The following is a 12,713-nucleotide window of genomic DNA, read 5'->3' on the forward strand; positions in this document are numbered from 1 at the left end:
CCCACCAGTGTCCAGCAGGTGCCCTATTTATGGGGAGACGCAAACTCTGCGTCCTCCCCGACCACCATCTTGACTCTGCCCTACCATACTGTTTTGATGACTGTAGCTTTGTAGTATATTCTGAAGTCAAGGAGCATGATTCCTTCAGTTCCATTCTTTTTCAAGATAGTGTTGCCTATTCCAGGTCTTTGTGGTTCCATACAAATCTCAAAATTTTTTGTTCCAGTTCTGTGAAAAATCCTATTAATAATTTGATAGGCATCGCATTGAATCTGTAGATCGTCTTGGGTAGTATAGTCATTTTGACAGTATTGATTCTTCCAATCCAAGAGCATTGTATATCTTTCCATCTGTTTGTCTAGTCTTCAGTTTCTTTCACCAGAGTCTTACAGTTTTCTGAGTACAAGTCTTTTGCCTCCTTGGTAGGTTTATTCCTACCAAGGAGGCAGAAGATGTTTTATTCTTTTTGATGCTATGGTAAATGGTATTGTTTTCTTAATTTCCCTTTCAGATAGTTTGTTGTCAATGTATAGAAATGCAGCAAATTTCTGTGTATTAATTTTGTATCCTGAAACTTTACTAGATGTATCTCAACATAATAAAGGCCATATATGACAGATTGATAGCTAATATCATACTCAACAGTGAAAAACTGAAAGCCTTCCCTCTAAGATCAGGAACAAGAGAAGGGTGTGCCCACTCTTGCCACTTTAATTCAATGTATTCTGTTGCTTTTGGATGGAATGTACTATATGTCTCTGTTAGGTTCATTTGATCTCATGTATGATTCAAGTCCAGTGTTTCCTTGTGGATTTTCCATCTGGATTTCTGTCCATTGCTGAACGTGTTTTGAAGTCCTCTGCTCTTACTGTATTGTCTATTTCTTCTTTCAGATCTGTTAGTATTTGGCTAATGTATTTTGGTACTCTTATGTTAGGTGCACATGTATTTACCATTGTTATGTTTTCTTAATAGGTTGACCCTTTATCATTATATCATGACTTTCTTGGTCTCTTCTTATCCTTTTTGGCTTAAAATCTGTTTTTTTCTTATATGAGTATAGCTACCACTACTCTCTTTTTCATTTGTATGGAATTCCTCTTTTAATCCCTTAACTGTGAGCCTGTGTATGTCCTTAAAACTGAAGATACTTTCTTGTAGATAGTGTACAGTAGAGTCTTGTTTCTTTATGCATCCACCCACTTTGTACCTTTTGATTGGACAACTCAGTCCATATAAATTTAGAGTAGTTATTGATATGTAGGGACTTACTATTGCCCTATAACTGTTTTCTGGTTGTTTTGTAGTCGTCTTGTTACTTTCTTATTCTTTTAGTATGTTTCTTTGTGAACTATTGATTTTCTGTGGTAGTTTGCTATGATTTCCTGTCTTTATTTTTGTGAATCTGTAGTTAGTCTTTGCTCTGTAGTTACCGTGAGACTTACATTAAACATCTTGTAGGTATAACAGTCTATTTTATGTGGTCAGCAACATCATGTCTATGCCATACAAAAACATTATCCTTTTATGCACTGCTTCAAGTGTTTAGAGTTGCAATTTGATTTTTATATTATATATTCTTCAACAGATTACAGTAGCCTGAGTTATTTTTGATACCTTTTAACCTTTTTAATATAGTTAATTGGTTTAACACACCCTCGTGTTACAGTATTAGAGTTTCACAATTTGACTATATATTTGCATTTACCAGGGTGTTGTATATTCTCATATGTTTTCATTACTAATTAGCATCCTTTCGTATCAGCTTGAAGAACTCCTTTCAGCATTTCTTTTAAGACAGGTCTGGTGGCGATGAATTCCTTCATCTCTGTTTCTAAAGGATAAGGTGGCAGCTTTTCTGTTTTAACACTTTGAGTATATTATTCCATTTTTTTTCCTGGCCTATAATTGTGCTCAGAAATCTGTTGGTAGCCTAATGGGATTTTCTTGTAGGTTACAATATTTTTTTCTCTTGCTTCTTTTAGAATCTTTGATTTTTGACAGTTTGCTAGAATGTGTCTCAGAGAAGAACATTTTGAACTGAAATAATGGGTTGATATTATATCTTCATGATTTTTGGATTCCAAGTCTCTCCCCAGGTTTGGGAAGTTCTTGGCCTTCCATTCGTTCATTCATTCATTCATTGAATTATAGTTGATTTACAATATTATATTAGTTTCAGGTGTACAGCATAGTGATTCAGTATTAAACTTTCTGTTCCCTTCTCCCTCTTTTCCTTCTGGATTTTCGGTGATTTGGATGTTGTTGTTGTTGTTAGCTTTATGGTATCTCTTAGATCATGTAGGTGTTATGCACTCTTTTCCTTTCATTGACTCTGTCTCACTGATTCTGTATTCTGTTTGGTCTCTTCTGATATTGGTGCTGTCTGTTGCATTTTTCATTTCATGTATTGAATTCCTCAGATCCAGAATTTCCCTATGACTCTTTTTATGATTTCTGTCTCTGTTAAATTTCACATTTGGATTGTGTTTTGTTTTCTTTATTTCATTGAATTGTTTTTCTGTATTCTCTTGTAGCTTATTGAGTTTCCTTAAATAGCTCATTTGAATTCTTTAATTAGTAAATATAGATGTCTGTGTTTTTGGGTTGGTTACTGGAAGATTATTGAAATCCTTTGGTGATTTTATGTTTCTTTGAGTTTTCAAGTTCCTTGGAATTTTGTGTTGCGGTTTTCATGTTGGCACAGTCACCTCCTCCACTTTTTTGCTAATTTCCTTCAGGGTAGAAATACATTTAAGTCAGTCCTGCTATAGATTCTGAGGCTTTCTTAGACCTTGTATAGATAGGCTATACCTGATCCATGCTTCTAGTGCTCTCTTGAGGCAGAATTCTTAAGCTTGTGTGCATTCTCCTGATCCTGCAAAGCTGGGCCATGAAGTTTGGAAATGATCCCACTTTTCCATTTTTTTTGGAAGGAGTTGAGGCGTATGTTGTTAATTTGACTTTAAATGTTTGGTATTTACTAGTGAAGTCATTTGACCCTGGGGTTTTCTTTGTTGGGAAACTTTTGATTACTTACTCATTACTCGTTGTTCAGATTTCCTGTTTCTTCATGATTCAGCTTTGAAGTGTTTCATGTTTCTAGGAACTTATCTTTTTTTCCAGGTTATCCAATATGTGGAAATTTAACTGTTTATATTAAATAATTACAGAGCAAATTATTTCTTTTTATTTCTGTAGCATCAGTTGTAACATTACCTCTTTCATTGCTGATGTTATTTGAGTCTTGTTAAAGGTTTTCAGTTTTGTTGATCTTTTCAAACAACTAGCTCATTTCATCCATTTTTCATATTGTGTAACTTGAAGAGGTAAATAATTCACATGGTAACCACAAAGGAGCTGAGGTCATAAGAGTAGGGCCCTAATACAATAGGCCTGTGGCCTTATTAAAAGAGGAATCTCTTTTTCTTTCTACCATATGAGAACACAGTGAGAAGGTAGCCACCTGCAAATCAGGAGGTGAGTCAATCACTAGGAATCTTAATCTTGTACTTGCCAACTTCCAGAGCTGTAAGAAATAAATTTATCTTATTTAAGCCACCCATTTTGATTTATTAATTTACAGTAGCCTGAGCAGCCTAATGTAGCATCCAAAGATTATCTCTGTTGACTTCAGTGTTCTGAGTCAGGCATATAGACTCAGTCCCTCAGTCAGTCCCTCAGGTAGACCCACTGCAATGCTAGAACATTGCTACACATTCCATTCTTGCCTTTCCCTCTCTAAGAAGAAGCTGAGAACTTTTTCCTGATTGTTCCTGCATTGTGCTAAGTAGGGGGTGGGAGTCCTCTCAAATGTAAATGGAACAAATATTCTTACCTGCTTCATTGCATCTCTTCTTGATTTTGCACTTGCCTGGCTTGCTACAGCTTCTTAGCCGGTTCCTGGTATTATCATAAAGACAATTTAGTCTGTATATTGTTGTTAAGTCAGTGTCTCTGGGTGGGGGAATGACGGCCTAAGGCTTCTGATTCCTCTGTCTTGTTAATGTTACTCAGTTCTGTGATTTTAGTGCAGTTTTATGAAAGTACCAACAGTATTTATTGAAGAGAGAGAAAAATCCATCTTAAAATTCATATTGAATTTCAAGGAGCCCTGAATAATTTTAAAAATCTGTTTTAAAAGGCAAGGTTTGTTTTTTTGTCTTGATTTGTCCTGATTTCAAAATTTAGTACAAAGCTACACTAATAATAAAAGTGGCATGTGAGTAGCATAAAGACAGCCATATTGTCCAATGGAATAAAATAGAGAAAAAAACCATTGTGTATATAGTCAAATGAGGCTCTGCAGGTGTGCCCAGATTGCTCATGGGATGGACAAATTTCTTCATCCACAGTTGCAAGTAAACCTGCACGTCCACATGCAAAGCAACGAAGCTGAATCCCTACCTTACTCCATATACAAAAGATAACTTATGATGGATTAAGTATGTAAATGTAAGACGTAAAACTATAAAACTGCTAGAGGAAAACTAGGGATAAAGCTTTACGACATTTGACTTGTTATTGATTTGTTGGATATGACATCAAAAGCAGAAGAAGTAAAAACAAAAACAGATAATAAATGGGATTATATAAATTTCTACTTGTCACAGGATACATTCAATAAGGTGGAAAACAACGGGAGAAATTATTGAAAATTTGTACCTAAGAAAGTGTTAATAAAAAGGATTCCACAAGCCTCTTAGATAGCCTCATCCACCAGAGGGCAGACAGCAGAAGCAAGAAGAACTGTAATCCTGAAGGCTGTGGAACAAAAACCACATTCACAGGAAGATAGACAAGATGAAAAGGCAGAGGGCTATGTACCAGATGAAGGAACAAGATAAAACCCCAGGAAAACAACTAAATGAAGTGGAGATAGGCAACCTTTCAGAGAAAGAATTCAGAATAATGATAGTGAAGATGATCCAGGACCTCAGAAAAAGAATGGAGGCAAAGATCGAGAAGATGCAAGAAATGTTTAACAAAGACCTAGAAGAATTAAAGAACAAACAGAGATGAACAATACAATAACAGAAATGAAAACTACACTGAAGGAATCAATAGCAGAATAACTGAGGCAGAAGAACAGATAAGTGACTTGGAAGACAAAATGGTAGAATTCACTGCTGCGGAAAAAAATAAAGAAAAAAGAATGAAAAGAAATGAAGACAACCTAAGAGACCTCTGCGACAACATTAAACACAACAACATTCGCATTATAGGAGTCCAAGAAAGAAGAGAGAGAAAGGACCCATGAAGATATTTGAAGACATTATAGTCGAAAACTTCCCTAACATGGGAAAGGAAATAGCCACCCAAGTCCAGGAAACACAGAGTCCCATACAGGATAAACCCAAGGAGAAATACGCCGAGGGACATAGTAATCAAATTGGCAAAAATTAAAGACAAAAATTATTGAAAGCAGCAAGGGAAAAACAACGAATAACATACAAGGGAACTCCCATAAGGTTAACAGCTGATTTCTCAGCAGAAACTCTACAATCCAGAAGGGAATGGCATGACATATTTAAAGTGATGAAAGGGAAGAACCTACAAGCAAGATTACCTGGCAAGGATCTCGTTCAGATTTGATGGAGAAATCAAAAGCTTTACAGACAAGCAAAGGTAAGAGAATTCAGCACAACCAAACCAGCTCTCCAACAAATGCTAAAGGAACTTCTCTAAGTGGGAAACACAAGAGAAGACAAGGACCTACAAAAACAAACCCAAAACAATTAAGAAAATGGTAACAGGAACATACACATATCAATAATTACCTTAAATGTGAATGGATTAAATGCTCCAACCAAAAGACACAGGCTTGCTGAATGGATACAAAAACAAGACCCATATATATGCTGTCTACAAGAGACCCACTTCAGTCTTAGGGACACATACAGACTGAAAGAGTGGATGGAAAAAAATATTCCATGCAAATGAAAATCAAAAGAAAGCTGGAGTAGCTATACTCATATCAGGTAAAATAGACTTTAAAATAACAAATGTTAAAAGAGACAAGGAAGGACACTACATAATGATCAAGGGATCAATCCAAGAAGAAGATATAACAATTATAAATATATATGTACCCAACATAGGAGCACCTCAATACATAAGGCAACTGCTAACAACTATAAAAGAGGAAATCGACAATAACACAATCATAGTGGGGGACTTTAACATCTCACACCAATGGACAGATCATCCAAACAAAATTAATAAGGAAACACAAGTTTTAAATGACACAATAGACCAGATAGATTTGGTTGATATTTATAGGACATTCCATCCAAAAACAGGAGATCACACTTTCTTTTCAAGTGTGCATGGAACATTCTCCAGGATAGATCACATCTTGGGTCACAAATCAAGCCTCAGTAAATTTAGAAAAATTGAAATCATATCAAACATCTTTTCTGACCACGGTGCTATGAGATTAGAAATCAATTACAGGAAAAAAAAGTCAAAAAAAAAGTCAAAAACACAAACACATGGAGGCTAAACAATATGTTATTAAATAACCAAGAGATCACTGAAGAAATCAAAAAGGAAATCAAAAAATACGTAGAGATAAATGACAATGAAAACACGATGATCCAAAACCTATGGGATGCAGCAAAAGCAGTTCTAAGAGGAAAGTTTATAGCTATACAAGCCTACCTAAAGAAACAACAAACATCTCAAATTAACAATCTAAGCTTACACCTAAAGGAACTAGAGAAAGAAGAACAAAAATCAGAGCAGAAGTAAATGAAATAGAAACAAAGAAAACAATAGCAAAGATCAATAAAACTAAAAGCTGGTTCTTTGAGAAGATAAACAAAATTGATAAACCATTAGCCAGACTCATCAAGAAAAAGAGGGAGAGGACTCAAATCAATGAAATTAGAAATGAAAAATGAGTAGTTACAACAGGCAATGCAGAAATACAAAGCATTCTAAGAGACTTCTACAAGCAACTCTGTGCCAATAAAATGGACAACCTGGAAGGAATGGACAAATTCTTACAAAGGTATAACTTTCCAAGACTAAACCAGGGAGAAACAAAATATGAACAGACCAGTCACAAGTAATGAAATTGAAAGGGTGATTTAAAATCTTCCAACAAACAAAAGTCCAGGACCAGATGCCTTCACAGGTGAATTCTGTCAAACATTTAGAGAAGAGCTAACACCCATCCTTCTCAAACTTTTCCAAAAAATTGCAGAGGAAGGAACACTCCCAAACTCATTCTATGAGGCCACCATCACCCTGATACCAAAACCAGACAAAGATACTACAAAAAAGAAAATTACAGACCAGTATCACTGATGAATATAGATGCAAAAATCCTCAACAAAATACTAGCAAAGAGAATCCAACAACACATTAAAAGAATCGTACACCATGATCAAATGGGATTTATCCCAGGGATGCAAGGATTCTTCAATATATGCAAATCAATCAATGTGGTACACCATATTAAGAGATTGAGGAAGAAAAACCATATGATCATCTCAATAGATGCAGAAAAAGCTTTTGACAAAATTCAATACCCGTTTATGATAAAAACTCTCCAGAAAGTGGGCATAGAGGGAACCTAGTTCAAAATAATAAAGGCCATATATGACAAACCCACAGCAAACATCATTCTCAATGGTGAAAACACTGAAAGCATTTTCTCTAAGATCAGGAAAACAATAAGGATGTCCACTGTCACCACTATGATTCAACATGGTGTTGGAAGTCCTAGCCACGGCTATCAGAGAAGAAAAAGAAATAAAAGGAATACAAATTGGAAAAGCTGAAGTAGAACTTTCACTGTTTGCAGATGGCATGATACTATACATAGAGAATCCTAAAGATGCCACCAGAAAACTACTAGAGCTAATCAGTGAATTTGGTAATGTTGCAGGATTCAAAATTAATGCATAGGAATCTCTTGCTTGCATTCCTATACACTAATGATGAAAAATCTGAAAGAGAAATTAAGGAAACACTCCCATTTACCATTGCAACAAAAAGAATAAAATACCTAGGAATAAATGTACCTAGGGAGACAAAAGACTTGTATGCAGAAAATTATAAGACACTGATTAAAGAAATTAAAGAGGATACAAACAGATGGAGAGATATACCATGTTCTTGGAATGGAAGAATCAGTATTGTGAAAATGACTATACTACCCAAAGCAATCTACAGATTCAATGCAATCCCTATCAAATTACCAATGGCATTTTTTTACAGAACTATAACAAAAAATCTTAAATTTTGTATGGAGACCATAAGAGCCCGAATGGCCAAAGCAGTCTTGAGGGAAAAAAATGGAGCCAGAGGAATCAGACTCCCTGACTTCAGACTATACTACAAAGCTACAGTAATCAAGACAATATGGTACTGGCACAAAAACAGAACTATATAGATCAGTGGAACAGGATAGAAAACCCGGAGATAAACCCACGCACCTAACCTATGATAGAGGAGGCAAGGATATACAGTGGAGAAAAGACAGCCTCTTCAATAAGTGGTGCTGGGAAAACTGGACAGCTACATGTTAAAAGAATGAAATTAGAACACTCCCTAACACCATACACAAAAATAAACTCAAAATGGATTGGAGACCTAAATGTAGGACCAGACACTATAAATCTCTTAGAGGAAGACATAGGAAGAACACTGTTTGACATGAATCACAGCAGAATCTTTTTTGATCTACCTCCTAGAGTAATGCGAATAAAAACAAAAACAAGTGGGACCTAATGAAACTTAAAAAGTTTTTGCACAACAAAGGAAACCATAAACAAGATGAAAGGGGAACCCTCAGAATGGGATAAAATATTTGCAAATGAAGCAACTGACAGAGGATTTATCTCCAAAATTTACAAGCAGCTCATGCATCTCAATATGACAAAAATAAACAACTCAATCCAAAAATGGACAGAAGACCTGAATAGACATTTCTCTGAAGAAGATACACAGATTGCCAACAAACACATGAAAGAATGCTCAACATCACTAATCATTAGAGAAATGGAAATCAAAACTACGATGAGATATCATCTCACACCAGTTAGAATGGCCATCATCAAAATATCTACAAACAATAAATGCTGGAGAGGGTGTGGAGAAAAGCGGAAGCCTCTTGCACTGTTGGTGGGAATGTAAATTGATACAGCCACCATGGAGAACAGTATGGAGGTTCCTTAAAAAACTAAAAATAGAATTACCATATGACCCAGCAATCTCACTACTGGGCATATACCCAGAAAAAACCATAATTCAGAAAGACACATGCACCCCAGTGTTCATTGCAGCACTATTTACCATAGCCAGGACATGGAAGCATCCTAAATGCCCATCGGCAGATGAATAGGTAAAGAAGATGTGGTACATATATATAATGGAACATTACTCAGCCATAAAAACGAACAAAATTGAGTTAATTGTAGAGACGTGGATGAATCTAGAGCCTGTCTTACAGAGTGAAGTAAGTCACAAAGAGAAAAACAAATATCGTATATTAACACATATGTGTGGAACCTAGAAAAATGGTACAGATGAACTAGTTTGTACGGCAGAAATTGAGACACAAATGTAGAGAACAAAAGTATGGACACCAAGGTGGGAAAGCAGCGCAGGGGGAGGGGGGTGGTAGTGGGATGAATTGGGAGACTGGGATTGACATGTGTACACTAATATGTATAAAATGGATAAGTAATAAGGACCTGCTGTATAAAAAAATAAGTAAAATTCAAAAATTCAAAGAAAAAAAGGCGTTCTATAAGTAGTTACCCTCATAGGATTGATTATGGTTTCTAAGTTGGTAAGTGTGTGTGTGTTTGTGTGTTCATGTGTACACGTGTGTGCTTGTTCAGGCCAGTTAGAGATGCTTCAGTGATGGACTCTAATTTTATTGTTCTGATTTTATAATATTGTTTACTGTTGTTTTTAAAAACCTGGATCATTTCCCCTTTATTTCTTGGTCTTTCAGTTTTTTTCTTTCCAAAAGTCAGTAGCTAAACTATTTTACTGTTCAAAACCAATAAAAAGTAAGATACAGTTCAGTTCAGGGCAATGAGACATTATTTTGACCACTTTTTTTCCCCTAAATTTACGTAGCTTTCCAGTGTGTCCAGCAGAAGAAACTTCCTGCTCCACGAGGTCTGCTTGGCCTCCATAATCCTTCTGCACACTTTATGCCTGTTCTCAGTAATTGCAAGCTCCTACTCCAACGTTCTGTGCCAGCCTTTGTTTTGGGGCCTCCTCTTGCACATTATTGGCAATTTGCACTATTGCTTCTTCCTAATTTTCTTTGTGTTTAATTCTTCTCCTCAGATGGCTTATAGAGTCAAGGCATTAAACATTGGTCATTCGTACAGTGACCCCGTAGGTTAGTCCCTGAAATAATCAAGGGTTACATGAATAAATAGTAGTGCTAAGTTTTAAGACACTGAATTCTTTAATCATTTCTTTAAATCACTGCGTTCAAAATATATGTCATCTTCAAGTCCCAACAGTACAGAGTACAGACCTGTGTTGGCTTTGTGTACAACCTGCTGTCAAAACCCACATCCTCAGACCTGGCCCCGTCCTGAACATGATCACAATTTATTGGCCTGAGGACCCAGTTTGTGCTTGTGTGCATGGAATGCTACCAAGAGGCAATGTACTAGGGCTCTCCCACAGTTATAAAGTAAGCAAAATTGAAATGTTTGTGGTATTTTATAGTTTCCAATTAGTACTCATTCAGGTTGGGAATGCAGGCAATGTTTCATCCCCTAGTGGAAATGGATGGAGGACTCTTTATCCTCATGAGAACTCACCATAATGACTCTGGTTCTGGGCTGACTCTGGACCCTGTTTCTTCTCTCCCCATCAGTCACTGAGGTTCTGAGGCAGAGAGTTCATCATTAATGTCTACAAATTCCTAGGGCCCAGCTTCCAAGAGAAATTTCCACTGATCACTGATATTTGTACCCTGGTTCTTTTTAAAATGGAGTAGGTATTTTTAAAAATTGTGTAACAATTGATACTTCTATTGGCTTCCATAGCGATGGGATTTTTTTCCCCTCTGATGTATCTTTATATACAGTCTGTCATTAGTTAAATGCCTTCAAAATATTTTCATCTTTGTTTTGAATTAGGCCTTGGACTAAAATAGATTTTCATTTGAGAATTATTTCTGAAATTGTTCATTCACCTGTCCTATAAATGACTGATACAGAACTAAGAGTAATTTATCATTTCATCTTGGGTCAGTTATCATGCCTCAGTTTCCCTTTGTGTAGAATGGTTAGAAAGTACATACTTTCTTGGTGAAATATTCCATGTAGGAGGTTTATCACATACAGTACACACACTGTATTTTGCTTATTGTTAAGTGAAACTACTCCAGAAACAAGTATGTGTACACAAGTTTAATCCCACTGTACATCTCTTCCTAGGCCTCTTCATGATGCAGTTGAGAATGATTTCTTGGAGATTGTTCGCCTGCTTCTCTCCTATGGTGCTGACCCCACTTTGGCTACGTACTCCGGTAGAACCATCATGAGTATGACTCACAGCAAAGTTATGGAAGTGTTTCTGGCAGGTAGGTAACTTCAAAGAATAGGAAGAATAAACAAAGAATAAACTTCAAAGAATAAAGTTTAACAAATGTTTTAAATTAAAAATTAGATGGTAATTTGCAACACTTCTAATTTCTCTAGATCCTCTCACTCACTGTTTTTTGTTCTGATTGATGTGAGGTGGTATCTTACTATAGTTTTTATTTGCTAATTTATGAAAATGTGCTTATTGGCCATTTATAGATCTTTGGAGAAATGTTTATTCAGGTTCTTTGCCCATTTTAAAATTAGATTATTTGTTTTTTGTTGACTTGCAGGAGTTCCTTATATATTCTGGCTGTAAACCCCTGTCAGACTTGCAGTATTTTCTCCCATTCTGTAGATTGTCTTTTCACTGTATTTCGTTTGATACACAGAAATTTTTTAGTTTGATGTAGTCAGATTTATCTTATTTTGCTTTTGTTGCCTGTGTTTTGGTGTCATATCCAAGAAATGTTTGTCAAATTCAATTTCCTGAACCTTTCCTCCTTTTTTTTTTTTTTGGCGTTAGGTCTTATTTATTATATCCATTTTGAGTTAATTTTTGCATTTGGTGTAAGGTAAGGGTCCAGCTTCATTCTTTTCCCAACATCATTTTTTTGTTGCTGTTGTTTTGGTTTTTTGGCCACACCACATGGCTGGTGGGATCTTAGTTCCCTGACCCATGGATTGAATCGGGGCCACTGCAGTGAAATCACCAAGTCCTAACCACTGGACCACCAGGGAGTTCCCCCAGCACCCTTTGTTGAAGAGACTGTCTTTCTCCACGTGTAGCCTTGGCACTCTTGTCAAAGATTATTTGACAGTGTATTGTCTTTATGCCAGTGCTATACTGTTTTGATTACTTTGTTTTGTGGTGTGTTTCGAAATCAGGGAGTGTGAGGCCACCAGTTTTGTTCTTTTTCAAGATTACTTAGGCTATTCAGAATCCCTCGAGATTCCACGTGAATTTTAGGGTAGACTTTTCTATTTTTGCAAAAAAAAAAAAAGGCTGGGATTTTGAGAATGATTGCCTTGAATCTGTAGACTGCATTGGGTAGTATGGACATTTTAACAATAAAGTCTGCTTAATCTGTGAACATGGGCTATCTTTCCATTTATCTGAATCTTCTTAGATTTCCTTTT

At 36.1% G+C, this 12,713-nt stretch overlaps 1 protein-coding gene across 1 annotated transcript in view; it reads left to right on the forward strand.

Annotated features, from left to right (window-relative positions):
* Positions 1–12,713, forward strand: part of LOC309653401 (BCL-6 corepressor-like) — a gene marked incomplete at both ends in the record, with an annotated part of 58,673 nt that overhangs the window by 43,536 nt on the left and 2,424 nt on the right. The window contains one exon of the mRNA XM_082448022.1: positions 11,427–11,572. Coding sequence (XP_082304148.1) covers positions 11,427–11,572 — 146 coding nt within the window. The remainder of the gene's footprint in view (positions 1–11,426; positions 11,573–12,713) is intronic.

The sequence above is a fragment of the Balaenoptera physalus genome (assembly GCF_965194825.1).
Source record: "Balaenoptera physalus genome assembly, chromosome: Y".
NCBI classification, from domain to species: domain Eukaryota; kingdom Metazoa; phylum Chordata; class Mammalia; order Artiodactyla; family Balaenopteridae; genus Balaenoptera; species Balaenoptera physalus.